Source organism: Amblyomma mixtum, chromosome 1 (assembly GCF_055824585.1).
Source record: "Amblyomma mixtum isolate Tamu chromosome 1, ASM5582458v1, whole genome shotgun sequence".
NCBI classification, from domain to species: domain Eukaryota; kingdom Metazoa; phylum Arthropoda; class Arachnida; order Ixodida; family Ixodidae; genus Amblyomma; species Amblyomma mixtum.
In genome coordinates, this window is record NC_143012.1 from 9,101,709 (window position 1) to 9,128,363 (window position 26,655).

At 45.0% G+C, this 26,655-nt stretch overlaps 1 protein-coding gene across 5 annotated transcripts; it reads left to right on the top strand.

Moving 5' to 3' along the window:
* The first annotated feature begins 1,520 nt into the window (after positions 1–1,520).
* On the top strand, positions 1,521–25,805 carry LOC149365412 (protein HGV2-like). Of its 5 annotated transcripts, none has more exons than XM_089542375.1 (12): positions 1,521–1,695; positions 3,536–3,774; positions 5,546–5,635; positions 6,740–6,928; positions 9,880–10,031; positions 11,335–11,399; positions 12,619–12,912; positions 16,425–16,626; positions 17,880–17,915; positions 21,486–21,533; positions 23,106–23,234; positions 25,459–25,805. In XM_089542375.1, the coding sequence occupies exons 1-12, from the start codon at positions 1,658–1,660 to the stop codon at positions 25,522–25,524; spliced, it is 1,548 nt and encodes a 515-aa protein (XP_089398501.1). In that variant the 5' UTR covers positions 1,521–1,657; the 3' UTR covers positions 25,525–25,805. The 5 variants fall into 5 exon arrangements, with proteins under 5 accessions (XP_089398501.1, XP_089398511.1, XP_089398507.1 ...); XM_089542385.1 differs by having other exon boundaries at positions 23,121–23,234; XM_089542381.1 differs by having other exon boundaries at positions 9,883–10,031.
* Positions 25,806–26,655: the final 850 nt, after the last annotated feature.

The following is a 26,655-nucleotide window of genomic DNA, read 5'->3' on the forward strand; positions in this document are numbered from 1 at the left end:
AGCAGTGTACATAGCACAACTCTAAGGTATGTATGCAACGCTCACATGCAGTCACTTGATTGATCTGTATTGTTACCCGGAGCTCATGCTTGTATACTAACCATGAACAGGGTCCAAAAAAGTATGGGGACACCTAATTTTCTGACATACACTGGTTATTGCATTTTTTTCACCATATATGTCAAATTACCATTTCTCAAAACAAAACTTTGGCAATTAATAATAATAATAATAAATTATTTATTTACTTAGCATTCTTTGCGGGTGGCACAGCATATCAGAAAGGCAGCACTACCCATACCATGAAGACTTGCTGACAATGTGGGATTAGGAGTGAAAGGATGACATATTCAGGAAAACTTTGTGCAAGATGGGAAGGAGAAACACGCATATACAAATGAGTGCAATGAGGATGAGTTGCACAGCCTTCACAATAATGGGGCATCACAGGCATGAGGGGGGAATTAAGGACCATGATATGTATCTATGGCTGGCATTAGCCAATAGGTTTTGTTGGAATTTGTGTCAGCTGATATCATTACTGCCTCAAATGTGAAAATAAGTTCTAGAATAGCGCCTAAAGTCGAGGCTTGCAGTAAATGTATGTTGTTCCTGAAAATTTTTTAACATATTAGAAACGTTTTAATGCTATATTATAACATTAAAATGTTATAGTTTAACATTGCTGAAACATATCTGGTTACTGTTTGCATGCTGAGCCTAAATTGTTAATGATATAATGAACATTACATGTTACATTTACATGTTACGTCTCTGCTTGTTCCTAATATTAGTTATAATTTACAGCTCTACCTGAACATCACATGAATGCTTTGAACATATTACGTGTCTTATAACGAACACTGGTATTTAGCATTATCTTTTGAATGCAACAAATATGTCGCATGTTACATTTTATCACGGAATGTTATCACGGAAGTTATAACAAGTAACACATGCTGTTGGGCTAGTTAGTTCATAGGATCAGCAAACTGCGCAAAGAAAACGAGACGGGAGAAGAACAGAAATATGCACACACAAAGCTCCTCCCATCCCGTCTTCTTTGCGCAGTTTTATATTTGCCGAGAACAAATAAATAATGCCAATATAATGTTTTGTGCTACCTAAGTTCGTAACTGTCAACTTTCTTATTGCTCAAGCAAAACTGTTGCCGTGCGCTTCATCTCCGCTACTCTCTTTAATCACGCTACTTTACATCACTTTGCATCTTGCATCACTGAACGACATCGGCAGAAAGAAAGAAAAAAAAGAAAAAGCAGTGTGCAGCATGGCATCGCGGAGTTCTTCCTCTGCATAGATTACAATGTATTATTCTAGTACACTGTAGCACAGATACACGAAATTGAATTACGCGCCAAAAATGCCATTGAATCAGCCCTGACTTCACACCTCAAAATATCTATGGTGTCAGAGTTGTGGCGCTAGTAAAGCCGTAAAATTTTCTCGAATAACGTCACGACTCTAGCGCCGCCGGCTTACGTGGGCACTTTCTTGCCGTTCAGAAACGAGGCTACGGTTGTTTGTCTCGCCGTCCGTACGCTCGCTTTTCAATCCCGCGCAAGGCGCGAAATCGTTCGCGCGCTTGTTTTGTCGACCGTGTTGCTCTTTCAAGGCACAGCACATCACACACCCGAGAATGGCCGAAGCGAGTTCACCGCCACCCAAGCCAGAAGGGTGAGTTTAAGAAAGTTATGAGCACACTAGAAGCGGGTGCCGCCAACTCTTCGTACAGTGGCGGCGACGACCCCTCGCCACGCCAAATGGACCCCTTGCGAATTCTGCATTGAGCGTTATCCTGTGGCTGGTTGCGGCTGTAAGCGTGTGGAGTTTAAAGCTCGTGCAGAACATTGTGCCCGGTAGTTGACTCTCTCAACGTCACAAGAGCATGTGTACTGCATTCCTGCAGACATGCTTCCGTCGGGTCCCTCACATTTCTGTCAGATGCATGTTTCGTAAACTTGCATTGCGTGAAAATTTTCAGTGACCTTTCGACTGTTTTACTTTTCATTGTTTGATGCGCGCATAACTTTTTACATCCTGCCCCTTCGTTAACGTGTTTGCACTCCTGCGTTCATGAGGGCTGTCATGAGCACAGACAGGGCTCGTCATTGTAGCTCAGAAGGAATACCTGCCCAGCAGGTTTTTCTGTCGAGATGTCCGAAGTGGTTTCAGTTAAGTGCTCGCCGATTCACGTTTTATGCGGTGCCCGTTTCAAATGACTTCTTGGATCTTTAGATAAACGCGGGAAAAAACTACTTTCTTTGATACTAGCCAGTGGCGTCTCTGGAGACGCTCGTCAGGAAATATATAATAGCGTATATCAAACAGTCTCTGTCGTGTGCATTGGGAAAGCAATAAAAAGCGAAGCAACGTTGAAAGCTGGCAGTCTGAAGCAGGTGTGCAAGCCATATCATCCCTGTGCAGTCAGTTTTGATTGAGTGCCCTGTCATTCCTATGCGTCATTTCACTAATATTCCTGATGACATATCTGCAGTGCTTTTGAGAAGGCTGTGGAGGTGGTCGTACCCCAGTCACATGGGAGCACCTTAATGGCATTTTACCAAATGCCCTGGTTCATTAGAGAATTGCTGGTCCACTACTTTGTAATGAATTTAAGCTCGTGATGAAAATGACCTTTAGCTCTCCACATCTAAGGAATATTTTCTTCATGCCATGCAGAGAGCAAATGGCATAATGGGGTTTTAGGGGCCACAGCTTTGCAATAGAAAATGAGGAATGTTGTAGTGTAGTGCTCCAAAATAAATTTGGCCAACTGGAGGTCGAAGTGCCTATGAATATTTCTGAACATGGGCAGTTTTGCATTTTACTTCAGTTGAAATGGGACTGCCTTTGCTGGAATGGAACCCGCTAACTTGTGCTCGGCAGCCTAGTGCCTTAGCTACTGAGCTATTTGAGTGGGTGCCCAGGTCAAATGCTAACGGTGTAGACCTCTTTCGCTGCTCACTTTTGTAAAGTGCAACTTTCATGTTTCGGCTGCTGGAATATGCGTGCCTGAAAGAGGCAGCCACTGTTTGTAAATGCAGTTAAATGGATGCTGACTATGACTTCATGCAATTTTTCATAATATAAGTCAATTGTATGGGTTTTTGTGTCTATTTCGACCTTTGTTTTGCAGCAAAAGACGGATTTATTACTGAGAAAATTGTATTTAAAAATGCAAATTCATTTTTCCCCGCCTCGAGTTTGAATCAAGTGGCGGCAATAATGAAAAGGACTCCGTGATCACTTTTCCAAAGTGAATGCCAGTGTAATCTATCCTCGGAGAATCGTGTCAGGGAAGCTGAGGGAAGTGGTCTTGACGTCATCAGTTTTTGAAAACTTCTAGTGGCAATGATACCTGTATTTCATATTTTGGTCTTTTTATAGCTTATAAAAGCTCCATTTTGTGTGAAAGTTGCCTCTTAGTCATTAAACGCGGTAATCTGTAAACACAGGCCAACTTCAATGTCCCTCTAAGAAGTGAGCCAAAACTTGAATGGTGGGTCCTTTGCAGGGAAGGAGGGTCCAAGTCGGAGCCGTCCGTGGATGCGGCCATGCTGCTGCTCCAGGGCAAGCGTCACCTCCTGGTGCAGGACTACCCGTCTGCTGTGGTGAGCCTGGAGGAGGCTTGCGAGCTGCTGAGCACCCTTTATGGCGAGACCGCCAAGGAGTGCGGAGAGGCTTACCTCTGCTATGGACGTGCCCTTCTCGAGCTTGCACGGCAGGAGACAGGTGTCCTGGGGAATGCCCTAGGTGAGGTTACGGCTTGTGTTTCTGTTCACTGCTGGCGCCATGAACAGAACTATGCACTCTGTCACAAGCTGGAAAGTGTGATGAGTAGGCTGACTTGTCATGAGGACTAAATGTGGGCACAGAGCCACCGCCGCATTGGCTCATTGGTTATGGTGCTCGGCTGCTGACCCGAAAGACGCGGGTTCGTTCCCGGCTGCAGTGGTCGAATTGCGGTGGAGACGATATTCTAGAGTCCTGTGTACTGTGCGATGTCAGTGCACGTTAAAGGGGCTGCGAAACACTGCTTGGGGGAATACCGGCTATACTTCAGGTGGGTTATGTCACACAGATGCTGACTTAAAAAGAATTACAGAAATCGATGCACAGGAACGGGAGTTATTCAGTGGAGAAATTTAAGAATACAAGCAAACAAAACGCTGCCCTCAACTCGATTTTGGCGGGGCTTCCCACTCTTATTTCGCTCTCCCAATGACGGCACCTGGCGCAACCAATCAAAACAGCCAGCTAGAGCACGTCGCGGAAGTTTGCACTCCATGGTTGCCTGCTCCCTGTAACTCGTTTTTGCTGAGACTGGCAGCGTTGTTTCCATGCCAGAGCGCCCCTGGTGGTGTATTTTTATTTTACTTGCTTTGCAGGGCTTTTATCTAAGACAAACAAGTTGTTTTTGTTGATCTAATGTAAAACGCAGACAGGTGCAAAATGTGTCTATTTATTCACAATTTGCAGTATATTTACTCTTTGTCCGATCATCAAGCTCGCGCCAGGTGATGTCATATCCACTGCTAAAAACCCGCCACTGTGTGGCGACACCATCAGAGCCATGAAGTTGTTTTTGGGAGGACATTAAAATATTAAAAAACGGAATATACGCGGTATTACCGACGCTAATAGCACCATTATAACTCACTGTATGCAATCAACAGGCAAAACAGTTAACTAAGGTTGTGTTTCTGGGCCCCTTTAAAGAACCCCAGGTGGTCAAAATTTCCTGAGCCCTTCAGTATGGTGTCTCTCATAGCCTGAGTCGCTTTGGGACGTTGAACCCCATAAACCAAACCAAACCAAGCCAAATTAATTATTTTTTTTTTCCCATGACTGTCTTAAAATGTGATGTGTGAAAGGTGTGAAATTGAAGAACTGAAGTTTCATTTACGCCAGGCAAAAATGGCGTGAAAGTAGAAGGATACGGGGGAAAAAAAAAACTGCCTACTGGTCAGTTTTTACAGACTATAGAGGTGCTGCTTCTTGAGCTGTGAAGACTGTGCACAGCGGGCACAAGCGATTAGTGAATTTAAGTTGCACTTGAGGTGAAACCGAGTTGAAGGTTTAGCAAAACGTTCAGTTGGGCGAGTTGGTAGATATTCATGATGTAAACAGCGCGAACACAAGGGACAAGAAAAGAAGGGACACAGGACGAGCGCTGACTCGCAACTAAAAGGTTTATTCACTGAAACCTTCATATATGAAGGTTTCACGCTCGTCCTGTGTCCCTTCTTTTCTTGTCCCTTGTAGTTCGCGCTGTTTACATCATGAGTTGAAGGTACACCCAATGGAACTGAAAGTATTTCGGAACCATTGTTTAGATTCCTTTTGTGCTTTCCTGATATTTTCTGCATGCGATTGAGCCTGTTTATCATTTGTAGCAGAACCAGGCGGGAGAGTGTATCACAAACATAAGCCATCTCAGGAAGGTATAATGGTACTGCCTCCCTTTTATTTTTGTAAAAGGGAGACAATTAGCATTTAAAACTTTTTTTCTTTTAATTTGAAGAGTCTGAAGAGGAGCAAGATGATGACGAAGACGATGATGAAGCGGAAGGTGGGGAAGAGAAGTCGCCGGATGGAGAAGGTGATGCTGCTGGTAAGGATGTCCCACTACTTCTTGTGGTTGGAGCCTGCTGAATTTTAAATGTGTGTTTGGTGATGCATGTTCCTAATCCAATTTTCAGTGATGTTTAATGTGGAGCGTCAGAGGGGAGTTGTCACTAGCATTCAAAAGCAGGAAGCACTGCAGGTGGCTGGCACAGTGATTAAACCAGCACTTGTTGAGCTCGGAGCTGTATTTCAATCCTTCCAACGTGCTGCTGTTGACAAAGGCAAAGGAGAGGTGGAACTGGTTGCCATATTTTCAAAAATAAAAAAGGAACAGCTGAATCACAGGGAGTGGTGAACAAATGGTACTTTGTGACAAAAAAACTCTTTGAGACAAGTTTCGTCTCCTTTCGGTTTGTTTGGCAGAGCTGTTCACTGCAAAGAAAAGGTTGCAGCAGGTAGTACTAACCTCGTCTATGTATTACTTATTTAAACTGGGACCATGTACCAGAAGGGGACCTACAGTGTTGGGAAGGAGTGGAAGATCAAACATGAAGGCTTTTGTAACGCTTTCCTTTCTCGAAACTTGGTAGTTCATACGTTTGAACAACTTGTACTCATTGGTCATGGTGTGGTTTTAAGTGCAGAATATATGTTCTACCAGTTCAGTGCTTTCATTTAGATTTGAAGTGCAAATGCGTCCTGCCTGGAAGCTAGTGGGTTACAGTCGCTTTAGTTAAAATTCTGTATCCCCGATGTTGCTGGTTGTGGTTGATAGTTGAGAATGATGTGGTAACAGTGATTGCCATCGCTCCTTTTCCTGAGGAGTGGGGAAAAGTTCCTGAGAGCCTCTCTGTGCTCCCAGTGTTACTGCTGATATCATTTTGTGTGCTTATTCACACATGAAGCTGCATGAAGCTTATGTGAGAAGCTTTTTCACATCCAGAACGAAGAAAGCGCATTGGCACCCACTTTTCTGCACCACCATTTCCCTGGGGTGCAGTTGTTTGATGCAACAAATCGTAGTTATAGCTATGTTTTGTTTATTTGGCTGGCCCCCACTCTTGTTCCTAGTTGCCGTGTGGCTGGATTAAGAAAGAGAAGACTTCGCAAGGTTTTTATCGCACGCCGATGTCCCAAATTGCTTCTGCAGGATCTTCTAAGGGAGTTAGCGATGAAGAAAGCGAGAAAAAACCAGAACAGTCTGGCTCCCCTGCAGAGCCGTCAGGGCGCCCAGACGTAGAGAAAGCGGTGGAATCAAAGGCAGCTGTTGACGGTGGTAGTAGTGATGAGCCAGTGGTGGCGGACGCCACAGAGGTGAAGGCGCAAGGAGGTGGTGGAGGTGAGAGGCTACACTTTGGGTTTACTGCAAAACGCCTCTGCTCTCTGTCTCTGCGTCTTACTTCTCGCCTCAGCCTGCTGAGGCCCTGCCAGATCTTTTCTCCATCTGAACAGTCTTGGTACAGCTGTACTGCATTTTGGAAGCTGGAGCCTATGCCTGCTTGTCAAGAACCAAATTCACAAAACTGTCAGTGTGTAAAAATGGTTTGATAGAGGGCACGGCTTTGGTCATTGCATCGCTGAATTCTGTGTTTGGCCAGAAGTAATATCACTTAAGCTTGGCCAGTGTTATTGGCTCATGAAGGAGTACAGACGCCAAATTTTTTGTTTTCATCTTCAGAATGATCCACGAGCCATTGACGTACATAGGTCACCATGCAGAATTCACCTGCACCTGGAAAATAGTTTAAAATTGAGTTTCTTTTCTCATGTGGTCTCTGTTCCAGTTTTAGCAGCCGAATGGTGATATGATGTCAAAGTTTAGATTTGGTCACTTGAGGCACACAGAAACAGCTTTAACCAGTTCATTCATTGACATTCCAGCTCTCGGGCCTTGCTGGTGTAACAGTAGAAATGAATTAAAATGACAAAACAGCCATTATATCGCAGTTTTTTTTTTCTGCAGGTAAATTCAGCGCAGCAGTTTGGTCTTGTACATCATTACGGAGAGTAATCACGAATCTAAAAAAATTTGGTGCTTCCACTCTTTAACAACAGTCCTGGATTGCCAAGGCAGTTGTGTACCGCCCAAGATTCTGGCCATGACACTGCTCACCATAGTGAATTCAGCGAGTGCTCCCATGCTTGCCAATCCCAAACCATCCTTGTGCGCAGGCAGCTTTGTCAGTGTTCAGCTCCCTCTTAGCTCCTGGCTACTCTGCCCTCTCATTTGACAAGGATAGTGTGGTCCACAGTGCAGACGCCTCTGAATGCCTCAGCATGGATAACGTTACCCTGTGTGCGGTGGTATCACTCAAGTTCCTTTTTGACTTGTTTCAAAAGTAGATCTTGCTCTGTAACTATAATGTTGATCTTTAAAGTGCTTCACCGTATGTGGTGCTGCGCTTGAAGCTGCATCTTATTAATGGGTTGCATGCCTCTGTTGTATGCAGTTGGTAGCCACTCTCCTACCATCTTGCTGGCTCCGGTGCTTGCTTTACTAAAACAGTTTGCAGCCCACTGTTGCAAGCTGCTCGTTTGCTGCATCTGCCATTGCATGAAACTGTGTTGGCTTTTTCTATTTTTGTGAACTGGCTGACCGGTTAAGTGAACATGCTAGTTCATTAATTAGGCATGGGCATGTGTATGTATGTACGCATACGTGCATTCATGCTTGAGGTTCAAAATGTGTCATTTCATTGTGCTGCTTTCAGTTTGCTCACTTGGTGCGTCTTGTCTTGCCGGGACCAGACTGAATGAAAGTTTTGCTGGTTCCTTTCGTTTTGTTTATTTTGTGTTATATGTCAACATGTGCGTCTTGGCTAGCTTTGCTTTGCAAGGCATCCCGTTTAAGGTATAGACCAGACAAGTGCATTTGGTTGAAAAAGGGTCTCGAAACATTTTGTCCGGCTTAAAAGACTCTTGCTTTTTTTTTTTTATGGCTTCTGCTGCATCATTTACAAGTGAAGTGCTGCTAGTTTTCTTACACAGTGGACGTTGCACTGGGGATGGGGTGGGGATAGGGTGAGGGCGGGGGGTCATCTTGAACAGATGCAGGGTGGTGTGCAAGTTTCTGTACAGAAACACTGCACATTCTACAATGCGCATGCTTCGCTACTTTTTATCTCATTAGCAGTGTTAAAAGCAGTGGAAAAGGAAAAGTAACAAATTGCAGCAGATTGTTTCAGGACCTTTAAAAGCAGACTGCTTTTTGCATGATATCATTGTGATATTCTGCTTTGCATGCAGTATAGCTGTGAATAAACGGCTGAAATAGTAATTGTCAAGTAATATTTTAATGTGCCACGTAGTTGGGCTTAGCTGGGAAAATAGGTGGCAGCAGCTCGCAACAGAGAAGCAACACAGACGACCATAAAGGAGAGGGCCCGGCACTTTGTCTTCCAACTGATCTTAATTACCAAGAACAAGAGCGTATGCAGATATTTTGAAAGCACAGTTGTCCTGAGCCGCCGCGGTGGCTCAGTGGCTATGGTGCTCGGCTGCTGACCCAAAAGACGCGGGTTCGATCCCGGCCGCGGCGGCTGGAATTTCTTTGGAGGAGAAATTCTAGAGGCCCGTGTACTGTGCGATGTCAGTGCACGTTAAAGAACCCCAGGTGGTCGAAATTTCCGGAGCCCTCCACTACGGCGTCTCTCATAGCCTTAGTCGCTTTGGGACGTTAACCCCATAAACCAACAGTTGTCCTGAAAGTAAAATTACTGGCTAAACTAGGCTACGTCTCAGTCAAAACATTTGGTGAGAGCCCTGATCTGTTTTCTTTCCCTTCTATTCTTTAATTTCCCACTTTCTGGGTTTGCAAAGTTCTTTTCTTTCACTTTCTCATTTCTCTTGGCTTGGCTTTGCTTCTGTCTCCTTTCTTCTCTTGACTTGGCTTGCAGATTCCTGCAGCTACTACTATCGGCTTCACTTACAGGACCACTTGGGGTAGGCTCCCAGTAACCAAACCAAACCAGTAAACCAGTAACCAAACCAATAAACCAAACCAAACCAAAATTAAAATGGCACAGGACACTGCAGTATCAATGGCAAGGTTATGAAAAGCCCCTAGAAGAGCCTGAAACGCCCAGCAGGACAGCTAGAAATGGTGTGTCCTCACTTTGTGTTCGTCTGTGTTGCTGCTGTTTTTGTAGTTCTCTCTGCAATGAATTGGATATCACCTTTTAATGCTCACGTTAAGGACTCTGTGAGAGCTCTGCTACCAGTCATTGCTTTCAGTTGCACGAGAGAGAAGATGGAGGCGTGGGGCTTGTAATGTGTGCTCTGCATCCTCAGAAGCTGATGCAGCTGCCACGGAAGAGGATGCCGAGGAAGACCTGGAGAAGCCCGAGCCAGCACTGAAGGACGACATCGAGCCACTGCCGAGCGAGCCCGGAACGTCAACAGCAGGTCCCAGTGGGTCATCTGCGCCAGCTCCAAAAGATGAGGTGCCTGGCCTGTTTTCTCGCATACATTCTATTATCTTCTCCTTTCTTGAGCATGGAAATGCCTAGAAGTGGTATGCCGCTTTTTGAGGGATGAATTGTATGCGACCAGAGCAAACTTTGCTATGGAACCAAGAAACACTTTGCTGCTCCTTGGCATCATCAGCGTAATACTTGTTCACTATCAAAGAGTTGAGCTTGGGATGTGGGGATCAATTCAGTTAGCTGGAAGGTTAGGCAAGCAGTCTAATAGCAGTTCTGCGGTAGCATCACTCATAATGGGGCTAAATATATTTGTGTAGTGCTAGGCGATGCATGGAGCTGCAGACTAAAGTTAGCGCATGTATACGTTAACGCCTGCAGTCGGATATAAGTCAAGAATAAAGCAGCAGTTGCCTCTCAAACGAAGCCCTCCAACCGATGGCATCAACTGATTTTCATGATGATGCAGTTAACTTGGTCAGCCATGGCTTATTCTCCGTTCATCTGCTACCCCTTGCGATTTCACGCTGGCCAGCGCAAAGAAGGGGGTCAAGGGGGAGAGGGGGAAAATTGGTCTAAGGGAGAATAGGTTGACGCCTTTGGCTGGTGGGTCTTGCCGTAAAGGGGCATTCGCCGCTTTGTTCTTCAGTTCTATCCAACTAAGTGGAGCTGAACTTTCATGCTTGTTCTTAGCGAGATGTGCGTTTGTTTATTTTGGCACACACTTTCCAACTTTTGGCAGTGCAGAGACTGAGCAGTTTGCCATTGGCAGAACAGCTTCTATGCATTATGCAAAATTTCATCTCTCATCTCTTGAGATGTGAGGGCTTCATATGAGGGCTATATTGGCACAATGACCCTTATGCATGGCTTCAGTTTAGTGTCCAGCAAGGCAGAAATTTGGGCGAGTTGGTAAGTATTCATGATTTTGTTCACAGCGCAACAAGAACGGGAAAGACGAAAGAGTGACACAAACAAGCGCTGACTATCAACTAGTTTTTATTGAAGAATGAAAAGAGGTATCTAAATTCCCATGTGCCTTCCAGATAACTTCGGTGTTCTTGATAAGTGTTTTTATATTTGTATATATACACCTTTCGTTCTTCAGTAAAAACTAGTTGATAGTCAGCGCTTGTCTGTGCCACTCTTTCGTCTTTCCCGTTCTTGTTGCGCTGTGAACAAAATCAGTTTAATGTGAAATCTTGTTTCAAATCTTAAGGTATTTTTTCACATTTGTCCTTAATCACGCTCTACTCTTTGTGTGCTTTCTTCTGTTAAGTTGCAGTGTAATAGGTGCTCTTTCTTTTTTTTTTTTTTTACACAGGAAGACGTACCAAACCTTCAGTTGGCCTGGGAGGTCCTTGAACTGGCCAAGGTCATATTTAAAAGGTAGCGTTGTGGCCGACCACATTTGCAGTACTGTGCTCCACTCTGCAGTTCTTCCATTGCAGAGTATTAAAAGTGCATGGACGCGAAAATTTTGGAAGTCAAGATATGTGCATTGTACAATTACTGTTTGTGCATATGCATCTTGTGTGATGGCAAACAAGAGTTCAGCAGAACTTTTCATTTTACTTGCGCTATGCAGGCCTTGGCCCCAAAGTGTAGTGCACCACAATTTAAGACCAGTGTGAGGAAATAAGTACTTCATACTTATAATTGTCGCTAATGGGTACAAGTATAAATGCTCCTTCTGGCTTGCCGTATTTACACGATTGTAAGTCGACTCGAATGTAAGTGGACCCCCCCCGTCATATTGCATGCCAGGAAAAAAAAATAAAAATCTTAAGAGGTTGCTTAAGCTTCGCCTTAATAGAACACGATAGCATTATCTGGCCGCCGCCACTTATTGTCAGCCGCTATTGGCTGCTGGAATGTGCCCGTGGGCACATTCCAAAACAAAAATGTATTAGTAACTGGACTACTCATCCACACTTAGCCATAGTCCTCACTAGCGCTGCCGTCGCTACAGGCACAGTGTAATGGTCATGTGAGGCTGACTTGTGATGAGTGTTTGTTGTGGAGAGGACACATCTGAGAAGTGAATCGACCCAGAAAGCTGGGTGTTAAGCAAACGAGAAATATTGATTGTAGGGATGGCTACTTGGCTTGTGATTATGAAGGGCAGTAGTTGAGGTGCTTTCATTCAGTGCGGTTTCATATTAATGCTCTTCTTCTCAATTTAAAGCCAATTTCATAACATTAGTTCCTTTATCTTAAGAACTCCAAATGCTAGAGTTATCATTTTTGCCCAGCATGTCATAAACGCACAACGGAGTCTACTGTTAATGATTTGTGGAAATTGACTGCGGGAAATTTGTTCCATGGGATGTTTATTGCCCAATTAAGCCTAAAAGTTTGGGTAGGGAATGAATTAGAAAAAATTGACAGTATGCTACCCAACTGGAATTCTGCGATAGTGAAAAGTGGAAGAGCTGATTACATTGGTACCATTGTGATAGCTCTAACCTTAGTAGATCCTGCTAAAAAGGGTCGCAAATATGGGGTCAAATACCTACCGATCATTTCTTCGTGAACAGACTAGTACCACTCACTCGTCACACCCTAAGGGCAAGTGGCTGTAACTTTTTTTTTTTCCTAATTGCAGGCAAGCAGAAGAAGAACCTGATAACAGCCGGGAGTATCGCCTCAAAGTTGCCGACGTGCTGCTCAAGTTGGGCGAGATCAGCCTCGAGTCGGACAACTGTGAGCAGGCCGTGGAGGACCTTGCCGAGTGCCTCAACATCCAGCGTGAACTGCTTGAGGCGGATAGCCGCCAGATCGCTGAGACGCATTACCAGAGGGGACTGGCCCTCTCCTTTGGGGGCCAGTATCAGGAGGCAGCCGAAGACTTGCGTTCCGCCGTGCGTGTCCTCGAGCTGCGCGTCGAAAATCTCACCCGGTGAGCTCTGAGTGGCCGAGTCTGGCCGAGTCCGACAAAGACATAATGTGCACAAGCATAAACTCTAATGGTTTCTGGCGGATCCTGCAAGGTGGTGTAGATGTGAAATAAGGGAGGAATTGCTCATTAGCCTCCACCCATTTCACCTACACACATCGGACTAGCCGCCGCGGTGGCTCAGTGGCTATGGTGCTCGGCTGCTGGCCCGAAAGACGCGGGTTCGATCCCGGCCGCGGCGGCTGAATTTCTTTGGAGGAGAAATTCGAGGCCCATGTACTGTGCGATGTCAGTGCACATTAAAGAACCCCAGGTGGTCGAAATTTCCGGAGCCCTCCACTACGGCGTCTCTCATAGCCTTAGTCACTTTGGGACGTTTAAACCCCCATAAAACCAAACCAACCAACACATCGGACTAAACACTGTTCTTGATGCTAGCTGTCCTGGTTGGCTTAGTTAGTAGAGTGACTGCCCCGGAAAGATGGTGATCTTGGGTTCAGTCTCCATACAGGGACAGGATTCAACTGCAAAGTTCGTGTGAAACTCTGTAGCTTTGTTTTGTATTCATAGAACTGCTTGGGTGGATGCTAATGGGCAATTACTTGGTTATTCCATAAGCATAAACTGTCTTGTGGGTGCAGTAAGAATATTTCCTGAGTGAGCATTCTTTTGACCTTAAATGCTTTTTTAGTCACGTGTGTGTGTTAGCAGAGCTGGCCTTCAGAGCTTGGAAGATGTGCATTGTATATGAGCAGCAACTTTTGCATCCATTGTGGCCGATCGATCACCTTGTGTCAAAAGAATGCCAGTTTCGGCTATTCAGCTGCCCGCAAGGTGTGGTTGGAGAGCTTTAGTGATGAAGTCGTTTCCGCATGAAAAAAAAAATGCATGTAAACTCTTGAATGCCTCTTTATACCACTCCATAGCATGCACTTCAAATATGAGGGGGTATTTCACATGTTATGGTTTCCAGCTAGAGGAGTAAAGTAGCTGTGGCTTCGTGAAAGTTAAAAGTATTACTTTCTTACATTTTGGTGTTTGTTAGCTGAAGTTGTCGTGCGCTACGAGGTTAATGACTCAGTAGCTTGGCGCATAAATGCATCGAGTACAGGGTGATAAAGCTTAGTGATGGTTGTTAAGGTCTGAAACACGTCGCCAGAATGTGGTAAGTGCTGATCTCTATATGCCAAGATTCACTTCATTGTGAGTGGTTTTTATTCATTACTAGCACACTTATCAAGGCATTTGGTGCCATAAATTTGCCAGTGTTGGGCAGTTGGAAATGAAGACTACATGTAGTTGCAGAGAAGATAATATGGACCACGCTTCAGCATTCCAATTTCCAGTGATAAAAAAAACCTCTCATGCACTCTGCAATGTTTGTGCACGTTAAAGAACCCCACGGGGTTGAAATTAATCCGTAGCCTTCCACTACAGCGTCCTTCCTAGCCCACGTGCCATTTCGGAACATCAAAATGCACATACCACGTGCGGAGCCCAACTGAGCGTGTGATGCTTGGTTTGTTCTGCTTTACCTGCTTTGTTCATGCTGCATGTGGCGATCTTGTGTTGGGTCATTGCGAGAGGTTTAGAGTAGGGGGCCCACAGCACCTGGATTATGTTAATTGTATATGTTATCAATTTAATTCTATTTGCTACAGCATAAGCAAAAAGCAGTAACACATAATAAAAACAGCCTATTGCATGAATAATAGTATACTTTCAACACCAACACCAACCTATTTAAACAGTCTGCGCTTTAAGATGTCTGCGTGGTGACCAAGCAGCACATATTTGCTAAGCCTAGCAGCTGTCAAAGTCCAGAAGCAGTCTTAAAATTCATGGCACTTTGTCTTCAGATTTTTGTAGCATGCTCATCTGTAGACAAATAAAAGGCTTCGTGCACCGCTCTAGTGCCACGAACGCAAGTCGCAGTGAAGTGGCAACGGCGAATTCATGGTGAAGCAAGCGGCTTCCGCTTTGTCAGACACCGCCATGTTGTTTGACCCTATCCAGCATTAGAGGGCCACGCTATTTCACCGGCGGCACGAATGGCAGGGTCCTTGGCGGTGGCGCTGAGCTTCTGCTTGAGTAGCTCATTTAAGGTATGTCACCACCTTTGAAAAAACGTTTTTTTTTGTAAAAATGACATTTTTTCTTTTTTATATTTCGGGAGCCCCCAAACAGTCAACAATGTTTTGCAGCAAAAATAATGTTCGTATCTTACTTTGTTAAAAAGTTATAGCCAACTTTCGAACAGGTGGTGGACAGTTCTGAAACCGAAACTGATGTGGTTTCGTAACACAAAATGATAACTCAGCAATAATCAACGGCGTATATTGAAAATTTTTTGTTTTGTTTCAGTTTGATATGTAAAAGATTATTTAAAAGCAATTTTGAAGGCTTCCTTTTTTTTGAAACATTGCTTTAAATTTCCGCAAGAGGGATGCATGACGCTACAAGCGTCTCAGTTGTTTACTTTGCGCGCGCTTCACGCTATCGCTTTGAATGCTACTGGATTCGTCCTTCAATGATGGCAAAAGAAGTACAGCAGATATTTTGAGGGAAGCAGGCACCGAATCTAGCCACCACACTCTCGTAGCATGTTGCACCAGTGACCATTACCGTGTGTTGAAGGCCCAGCGTCAATCAACGGGTGAGGCAAAACATCTCCGAAAATAAAGACGGGCAGCAACAAATGCCAAAAGAGAGCTCGTGTCAGCTAAGGAGGGCCCTAGCTATAGACCTGGAGGATTTTAACTTCTTACGGCATGATGATCTTGTTTCTACAAGGATTGAAAAACTTTATTCTTGTTTTTCTCAAAACTAGTTTTTTTGCATTTTCGTGTTGCGCAAACAGTGATAACTTCGAAATGAATGAATATTTTTCATTGAAACTTTGCACGCTCGTTCCTTTTTTATTAGCCTGTGCAATGAACTAGGATAAATGAAATCGAATGATGAGTTTTGATATAATCGAGTTTTATGTCAAGGAATGCAGGCAAAAATGGCACATTTTTTTGTTTTCTTTGGCATTTTTGCTATAACTTTTTTCCCAATCATCGGATGGCAAAGATCCTAGTTGGTTGCACAGCGCGGTTAGTTGGCTAACTCTGTGCCAAAAAGTTTACAATTCCTGCTCTCCATTCGCTAGTTATGAATGTTCGCATAACAGCCAAGTTTGGGCAATTTTTTGTGAATAATAAATGCCAGCATAGATTTTTTCACTCTTTTTTGCTTTTGAATATCATATAAAACGGTGTTTTATAAGGTAAATGTGAAATAAAAATTTAATAGTCAAAATTAAAAAAAAATTTTGAAAAAGGTGGTGACATACCTTAACAGCAGCGCACCACTCTGGCGCCATCTATGAGCATGCGGCGGTACTTTCGTTCGCTCGGCGCGGCCAGTCTCTCACTTCGAGAGGAGCGCGAGCATAGAGTCAAACCCTACTAGCTGCCCCGGTGGTTGAGTAGTGTTGGCGTTCGGCTGTTGAAGCCAAGGTTTACTCTCAGGTTCATCGAGGAAGGCAAGAAGAAAGAGCGCCAGGGGAGCTTAGACGAAGACCCTGTGTGGCTGGCCGAACGAGAGGTGGAGGAGTTGCAGGGCTTGCTGCCTGAGGTGCGAGCTCGTGTCGAAGACACCGAGGACACCATTCGGCAAGACTGCCGCGCCCTCAAGGACGCCACCATCCAGAAGATGCGGGAGCGCTTGCCCGTAAGTGAGATTCACCACCATTGCACCCATCAAATCTGTGGTGTTTTGCCACAGGTTCCAGTGGTTGTACAACTGTGCTAGTGTGCATTCTCCTTCTGTAGCATGGTGCCTCCTCAGCAAGGGGATGTTATTTCACAGAAGCGAAATCACTTTCATACAATGTATCCTGTTAAGCTCAGAGTTATGGAACATGTGTTGGTCAAATGTTTAGGGGAATCCCCCAAGGTGGAGTAGATTTGTAATAAGGGAGTGATTACTCATTGACATTCACCCGAGCGCAGCCATACGGCTACAAAGGAAAGCTATACAGCTTTCTCAGAAACTTCGTAGTTAAAGAAAAATTCGTCCTGGTCTGGGGTTCGAACCCGGAACCACCGCTTCATCGGAGCAGTCGCTCTACCAATTCAGCTAACCGGGATGGCAAGCTTATGGTAGGGCGAGAGCGAATTGATCAATAACTCGAAGTGGGAACAGTGTTGGTCAAATGTTTAGGGGAATCCCCCAAGGTGGAGTAGATTTGTAATAAGGGAGTAATTACTCATGTAATTAGCCATATGGCTGCGCTCGGGTGGATGTCAATGAGTAATTACTCCCTTATTAGTTATGGAACATGTGTGCAACAGAAGAGCAGCTCACTAAGACCTGTCCTGGAGGTATCCCAAGTTCCCTGCCTGGTTTCATTGAGTGTGCTTGCCAAATGCAAGAACATTGCGATGCCAAGGCACTTGTCAGAGCATATCTTGGCCACAGAAATGGGTCGTGAAAAAGGCCTATGTCTTCAAGATGCCCCTGGCACTTTTTTTTATTGAGGGAGTCGCATTTAGATTAACGACTTGCAAAAGATTAGGTTGGTTGTGACCCAATCAGTAACCAGCATTGTGAGCACTGGCCCTGATGTCTGTAGGTGAGATGTGACATGCTTACCGTGTCAGTCTGCACTGTTATAAAACAGCTATGCGTGATTCGCATTCATAAGTTGCACTAAAATACTGCACCTCACACAGGGTGCGGTGGGAAGTTTTTTACTCCATGTAGAGTGGCAGAATGAAAGGGGGGGGACGCAATTTGTGCTAGCGTTGTATTGTTATAGACTGACTGATATCAGAGAGTTTCATTTGAACCTCGGCAGCACAATAATCTTATCCTTTGTAGGCAAGAGTTGACAAAATCATCTGTTGGCAGCCAATTTACTTCACTTGCTTTTTGTGTGCTATATCTTACTCGGGTTTCTTGTGGTCCATTGCTTATTGCAGGCAACGTCCCCCGTCAAGAACTCTGGCTCGGGTCCTGTGAGTGCTTTATCATATCATTTATACTTCATCATATATTACTAACATAACAATATTATGATAATATACTTAAGGGGGGACGCGGGTTGCTTACAACGGTCAAAAATGGCCAAAAAATCGATTTTGAGAAAAACTCATTTTCGGAATGTTTGTACCTTCAAGCACTTGCCGTCTAATTATTAACGTTGAATTCAATCGGGAAATGCGATAAAATCTGTTTTCAAAACGCCATGGGAGCCACGAAATGCCCCGAAAAGAAAAAATTTTGTTCGAACTTCCCGCGCGCGCCACGGCTAAAGCAGCCGGCCGATCGCCGCCATCTTGGGCTCGTTTTGAAGCTGGTTTCTTTGTGCGCATTTTGCTGCCTCTCAAAATGGCGTCGCTCAAAAGGAACAGCCACCGTCGCAGGTTTTCCGAAGGCCGCTTCCGGGCCGCTGATTGGCTCGTGGGGCGCGCGCGTTTCAAACGTTCCGTTCCTCGCCTCCCATTGGCTGGCGTGACCGGCGCGTCATATTCTTTCTTTCTTTCTTCTACGTTTGCCGCCGCGGCTGCCGCGTCGCGCGTCTTGCTTTTGCGATAGTTATCTTGTCCGAACGTTTCTCTCGACCGTGCTCTCGACGCATCGTGTTTCCGCTTCGTTCCGGAATGTCCGGAGACGCTCGCCTGAAGAAGAAGACGCGTCAAGCGTACGGAAAGAAACGAAAGCGTCCATGGAACGCACAACCGAAGGACGACAGCACTTTACCAGGATCGCCTGTTGCTTCCGAAGCGGCCTGTTCTCTGCCTAGCCAGCCTAGCTGCAGTACATCTGGCGTCATCGAACCGTCAGCGGGCCCTTCTGGAGGCATCCAAGACCGCATCGACACAGTGTTCTATTCTGCTGATGAGTCTGCTGAGTACGCGAGAAATGCTGCGGGCGTGAAGGAGCGTCTGGCGTCGCAGAGCGCAACAGAACGAAAGTTCAAGCTTTTGGACGTTGAACTGGTGAGTGACAGCGGCAAGGAAAACGGCACAGAATTTATGATCGTGGACTTAGCCGTGGTGAACTCTTTCATTGGGCTTATGCTTTGCCCCGAGTGTGGCACGAAAAGCGTGACTTTATCAAAGTCGAGCAAACAGTATGGGCTGTGTGATAAGCTCGTGCTCTCCTGTAACACGTGCGACTTGCGCGAGGAGCGTTTCTCATCACCGAGGTTGGCCGGGGCTAGTGATGCGAAGATAACGGCTTTCGAGGTGAACGTGCGCGCAATGAAAGCCATTCACAACATCGGGAAAGGAGCGACAGCCCCGTCGGACTTTTTCGCCGCGATGAATATATCGCACCGTGGCTTGCACCACAAGACCTACCAGGGCCATATGAAGATGATGGCAGAAGCCTGCACAGCGACCGCTACCGAGTGCGAGGCCGCTAGCGTTGTCTGCGTCAAGGAGTTGTATGCGGAGTTCGGCAACGCGCCAGGAAACATCGACGTAATCTACGACGGCACCTGGCTAACTCGTGGACACAGCTCCCACATCTGTGTGGGGTGCACAGTTGAGATGCATACTGGTCTTGTAATAGACCACATTGTACTTTCCAACTTTTGCCTCGGCTGCACAAAAGGGCCCAAAGAAAATGAACAACGACATGCAGCCTGGCTGGTGCAGCATGCTCCACTGTGCCAGAAAAATGTTGACTGCAAGGCTGGCCAGATGGAAGTCGAAGCAGCCCTGCGCTTGTTTCAGCGGTCGTTCGAAAAAAACAAGCTGCGGTACACGACAATGCTGTCTGATGGGGATAGTCGGACATACCATGCTCTGACTGAAGATGCAGTATATGGCTTTATAAAAGTCGAAAAAAAGGACTGCATCAACCATGTACACAAACGCATGGGAGCTGCCTTGCGCACCCTTGTCGACAAGAAAAAAGCCCAAGGTGAGCCACTTGGTGGCAAAGGAAGGCTCACGCAAGAAAAGATAAAAAAGATCACCAGTTATTACGGCTATGCCTTACGGAGCCACAAACACGATGTGCCAGGCATGCAAAAAGCAGTCCTGGCCACACTGCGGCACATGTCATCCACAGATGAGGCACCAAGACATGACCTCTGCCCCGAAGGGTCGGACTCATGGTGTAAATACAACAGGGCCATGGCTATGAATGAGGAACCGCCGCCACACAAAAACAGCCTGCCTAGCTTTGTTTGCGAGGCATTGGAGCCTGTATTTAGGAGGCTGAGTGATGCTGCCCTGTTGCAGCGATGCAGTGATGGGATCACACAAAACGCCAACGAAAGCCTGCATGCCATGATTTGGGAGCAGGTCCCAAAGAATCAGCATGCCTCACTTCGCAGCACTGAAAGAGCAGTGGCTGAGGCTATCAGCCGCTTCAACCAGGGTCTCATGAGAAGTAGCACACAAATTGCCGAGAAGCTCGGCTACAGTGCTGGAAGCTGCTTGGTGCGCCGCAGCCTCGAGAAGGACAAAAGCAGGCTGCAGAAGGCTCAAAGGGAGCACCTCGACAGTAGTGCTGCCAAGGCAAGGCTTGCTAAGCGACACAAGCTAGCAAAGGACCCTGCATACAGCCCTGGTCTGCTGTAGAGCAGTTTCTCGTTGGGACAGTCACCAGCCATGTGAATAAACACGACGTTATGTTTCAACCTAAACCTTGTGTCAGTTTGTCTATGGCAGGACTGCTTTATTACACAATTTGGGCATTTCTTTAGCTTGAAGGGCACTGAAACAGGCACATCAAGTGCTAAATTCAGTTTTTCTTGCTGATCCTAGGGGTAGGTACATGGCTTTATGACATGCTTTTGCCAGTTTTTTGACAAGCTGCAGTCACATATTTAGTATGACCTTTCTCCTGAAGAGCAGAGCTACACAATGATGCTATTAACATTGCTGTACCTTCATTCTAGCAAAAGTTACAGTTGTCTATAACTTCAAATGCTTTTTTCTCAGTTTGATGTTTTTGGACATCGCACTCAGCCTTACGGGGCTTTTTTCTATGTTGTCGTTAAGCGACAATAACAAATATGGTATCACTGTAATCATACTGAAAAGATCTAGGGGGTGATGCTATTTATATCACTCTAGCATTATTTTGCTAATTACAAATTAGGGCAGTGATGAGAGAAAATTTGAGCAAAATTATTCACAGAAATGCTGGTCCAGTTTCTTGCCTATAAATTGCTTTCAAATGAATAAAAATAGCATCACCCCCTGGAGCATGTCTTTGGCATTGGGGCCACACACTTGCTTTTTGTATTTCAGAGACAAAATTTCTATGAAGCCCCGTAAGAAATGCCCATTAATTTTTTTTTAAACATTAACATTTCTTGAACCGCTACAGCTATCAAAAATCTAATTGCAGATTTGAAATCAGCATAAAAAACTTATCAAGAGTGTGAAGTTTCATTCAGATTGGACCAAGAATAAAAAAAAAAAATTTTAAGACCCACATCCCCCCTTAATATTTATGATATAATGTATTAATATGCCATCATGTATTAGGTAGACAACTTTTTTTTTTTAATGCAATCAAGCTCGTACCGAATCCTAAATCTGGCTTGTTCACTGCTCTTTCAGGAATCAAGCCGCCCAGTCAACGTCATCACACATTTGATAAAGAGAAAGGTCTGTGCCTTTATTTTTTGCTTTATCAGCACTCACTTGTGGCCATCTTGGCGAATAGCACTTCCTTGTTCTCTGTTCTTCCCATTGAGCTTGGGCTGAATTATCTTTTTCACCAACAACGTATCTGTCCTGAACGAGCACGGTATCATGTTACACACTGTACATCAATTGATATGCTGTCAACTTTTTGAACTGTAGTTGTGGTCCCTGTTGAGTGGCGTTTGTTTTAGTTGAGTGCATGAAGATACAATCGATGACCGATTTTTCAGACTCGCTAGGGACCGCAAAAACGTTTGAAAAATCGGGAAGTCCGAAAAATTAATTTTCCTGAAAAGAGTTACTCTTAACTTGTTGTCTATATAGAAGGAAGGGGTCAGTAGCTTTGTGCGCATTCTAAAGCTCCTAGTGACTATCTCACCGCGCGTCGGGCACCCAACGATAGGCGGCGACCGCTTCTGCGAGCTTGGCAGGTGATGGCTGTACTGACTTAGGCAGTTCACAGATGAACGCACTGATTGGGACAAATTCCAGGCATGAAAGCGAACCCGTTGCTGTGGGAATGAGAAGGTAAAGATGGCGAAACGATAAGATCAGACAAACGGCCAAAGCAAACGCTCTGTCAGCGTTGCTCTTTGTAATTAGGCCTAGCGACTAGAGCCAAAATCAGCATCGTAACCGGCGATATGCACTCTATGGTGGCTTGTGTATGATGAAAGGCGTTGTCTGTCGTCAAAATGCCATTTGTTGAGGGTTTGACGATAGAAAGCCTGGGTTGTGGTGCGTTTTGCTGTTGGCACGCTGGCTTTGCTTTGAAATGCACCATCATTTTCTTTGCGCTCGCCGTCGCCGTGAGGCTGTACGCCTCACACGCGCTTCGCTGCTACCTCTTCCTGTGTTTGGTATGAAAGATCAGCATAGAACAATTCTATGAACTGTGACTAATGATTGTTCAGCTGACAGTGTCCAAGAACTGTACGAATTTGAAACCATGCGGGTGCAATGTGCCGACTTGCGGAGAATATCAGCCCCGCTATTAAGAGGCTGCCTTTTAGCTTGAGCTTGAATTTCGCTTTGTTTCAAGTTTTGGATCTCGCTTGCAGGTTGAATTAACGAGATTTTACTGCGGGCATTATGTGGTGACTTGGGTTACTGGCTGTGAGTGTGAACGAGGTCTGAAAAATTGAGCTGTCAGTTGTGGTGCATCCGAAATTTTAAGCGCTCATATGCATTGGCTCAACGTGCCATGTCGCGGTGCCATGAAAGATTTCTAAAAAAATCATGTCCAAAAAATGTGGGGCTTAAATTTTCGATTGCTGACTAGTTGAACAACTGAACACGCCCGGCCATGCTTCCCATATACCAAGTAAAGCGTACTGTCGCTCTAAAGGAAGAGTAGGCTGCTGTGAAACTAAAATTTAAAGTTTCTGCACGTGGAATAAAGCTTCAGATTCCGGACGTTTTTCAGCGACGAGGGCTTTCCTTGTCTTGAAAAACGTCATGTAAAGTACGTCGTGCAGCACTCTTCTCAGTAATGTCAAAAGTGAGCAAGGGTTGTTTTCTCGAACGGAGCAGCCGACTGCATTACAGAGAACGAGCGACGAAGGTGGATGCTCTGCGGAGAGTCCTTCTGCCACTCCCAAGAAGGTCAAGTCCGAGGTCACCGACACCAATGGCGAGTCTGTCAAGAAGTCTTTGGCGTTGGTGAGTTCTGTAGTTGCATTTACAGGAGGCCGATACTGCCGATTACTGTAGACCATCACATCATTTATCGTAACTGCTACATCTTCACATCATTTGTGCCAGGTTTCATTAATGTAGCTTTTGGTTATACATTGCTGCAGAACATTTTATTATTGCTTGTTCTGAAGTCTCTTAGGACAAGTCTTATCGAATTACTGTTCCCAGTAAAAATTGATTGTCTGGCTATTTTTTGGGTATGTTAACAATGGTCTGGCAGCGAAAAAGGCATTTATGGCTGGAAAAATTGAATTCAAAATTTTCCTGCCACTCAATTCGAACTTGTGATAGCTACACCGGGGTGGTTTGCCAAGTGTTTTGAACTAAATGGCAGTGTAGCATAGCCTCTAGGATGCGTGCCAGAAGATTTGGTGTTGATGCACGCATTTTACTTGAGAAATCGTACAGTGATGGTGAAGCGCAGTTCTTAAGGACCTGTTCGTGAGTTGAGCGCATCTGTCGCCGTCAGCTTAACTGGGCGCTGAATGTGTTTGTGTTTGCATGTGTGTATGTGTGAAAGAGAGAGCTCTTTTCACCTCTTGGCACGCTTCGTGACAACAGAGTCTACGGAAGTGTCCTACAGCTATGAATGTGGCAGAGGCGGTTTGTTACTGACCTGTGACAGCTTCACAGGCGACAAATGCATGCTTCCGAAACAAAGATTGCATCGTTGCCCTTAGTCGACCCATGGCGCTGAATTGTGAAGTTAGTATTTGAATAGCTTTCTCCGAACAAACTTTCAATCCGCCTTTTTCGCAAGATGCGACGCCCTTTGGGGAACAGGCAGAAACTGGTTGAAAACAAACGCATGTGGGAGGCTCTGGCACGATCCCGTTTCACAAGGCACCAGCTGTGCCTGTGAAGTGGCAAGTGTGTGCTTGACAGCTGCTGCCATCTGTCACTGGTGTCTGTTGCTAACATGACTTGCGCATGCGCAGTAGGAGCTGATGGTTTGTTTTCAACCAGTGGAGCTGTAAGAGGTGCGCATGCACAGACCGGACGGCTGAAAAAGTCGCATTAAAGATAGCACCTACTCCAAAATTCGCCTTGTTTCATTCTGCTTGACTTAGAACACCTAGCGCCATCTGTTGGATAGCATGCTCACTTCTCAGTGATCATTGAAATTCCCGGTGTAGCAGCAGTGTATCTGGGTGGCTCTTGAAAATGATGCTCATTGGCTCGGCGAGTGCCGATTTGACAGAGCTCTGATGCCAGGCTCAAAAATGCCTATTGGCTCACCGAGTACCCATTCGACAGAGCTATGATGCCAGGGCTCAAAAATGCCTATTTTCAAGTGCCGCTGTGGTTGATAAAACAGCATTGAAACTTTAAGAGAGCCTAGAAGACGAGTTAAATGAGTGCATACTTCGATATTTAGCAAACCGAATCGTCATTTTGCTCGATTTGAAAGCTGCGTCCCCCCTTTAAGAGACGCGAAGAATAAATTAACTTGGCCGGTATGGGTATGTCACTGAATTTAATCACAAAGAGACAGCTGTCACCGAAAACAGAGCTTTTATAGGATTTAAATGGAGATACTGCCGCCATTGACTGTTTTTGCAAGTATGTGGTGATGCCGAGCTGGTTCTGTGCACATATATCCATGAGGCCAGGCTTTGTCGCCATTCACCCTCTGGCAGTGATCACAGCATCCTGTTTGACGGTGATGTTGCAAATTTAATCAAATGACAGGAAAAGTCTTAAATTCAATTTTCTATGCAGTAAATTGGTCTTCTGCTGCCAAACAAAAGTCATCCTAGGCAGACAGAGCAGTAGCACCGATTTCTGCTAACAATGCAGTGCAGTTATAAAAATGCTTCCCTTTAATCATTGTATTGTGTGTACTGGGCTCCAACACCTCACAACTGCCAAGATTAACCGTCAGGGATCAAGGAAGGCAATTTATTGGCGTGCAGTTGAACTTTGTGACTTTCATCTTCTTATTTGTGTGCCGTCCCTTATGCGTAAAGGTCCTTGGCATGCACAGAGGCATGGCAAGATGACACTTTCATGTGCAAGCAAATGCTGCGTTTCATACAGAAAGCACTTGCCCCGTGTTTGCCAGTGCCATCTCTTGGTAGCGAGGGGAGTGTGTATAAAAACTGGTACAGAACAGTTGTTCAGTGCACAACGTAGACTTCTCTAATTGGCAGCAATTATCGACTCACCTTTTCCTGCTTCCTTTCAGGAAACTCCAGCTGCAAATGACTGTGAAAAGGCCATTTCATCTCCTTTAAAGACTCTTGCATCATAGTCGACTGTGGGTTTTAAACGTGCCCGGTTTCTATGGCAAGCAGCAGGCCACCTTCACACACTGAACTGTTCCAAATGGCACACTAAGAGAGCCGAGCACATCACATCTGTCCAAGGAACTAATGCTGTCTTTTTCCCCCCGAGTTGGTTTTCCAGTGTACCATTTCACATTGTATAAAAGTACCATTGGCTATGCTATGTTTGTATTTAAAGCTCAAATGTGTGTATTTCTGTACGCAATGTTTTTGCCTGATTGTGACTAATAAAATGTCTTTCTATATACTTTTGGTGGCCAGCCTGCAAGGTAGTACTCTGTACCTTGCAGAGTACTGAATTAACACGAATTATGCCTTTCCTTTGGAACTGAAAGGTGTTCACATTCGTTAGCCTGTGCAGACTATGCTGTCCAAATGCATGATGGTGTATTTTTTGTCACCAACAGTGTGGTACTGAGAGTGCTCAGTGTGCATGGCTTATCATCGAACAGGCATAAATGCTCATTGCCGTCCCTTCATCCTCTGGCTAGGATACTAATCATGACAAATCTATTTCATCCTTGTTTTACACCTCATCAGTGGAGAGGTTGCGTTCACCAATTTACATCAACAGTTTTGACATTCTTGTCAGTACTTAAGGGGGGACACTGGTCTTGAAAATAAAATTTTATTAATCAAGTCATAGTTATGAAATTTCCAGGGCACGTATATTTTTGTGTGCTGATTCTAGATATGTCATTTAATTTCGTGTAAAGCAATTCCTTGAGCACTTATGCACTTTTTATGCAAGTATTTTGCGGAGAGTTTTGAAGAAAATTTGCAGCAGGAAACTCGCTGAAATGTATGCCATTGGGTTCTCTGGACACCAAGGAATGCAATAAGGGTAAAATTATCATCCTGGCTCTCATAGAACTCGAGCTATAGGGTACTGAAGCTACCACTTCAGAAACGGGAACACACACTTTCCTTCTCATTTCTGAAGCGACAACTTCAAAACTCTATAACTTAAGTTCTATGATGGGCAGGAAGACAATTTCACCCTTATTGTATTCCTTGGTGTCAAGAGAACCCAATGGCATACATTTCAGCGAGTTTCCTGCAGCAAATTTTATTCAAAACTCTCCGCAAAATACTAG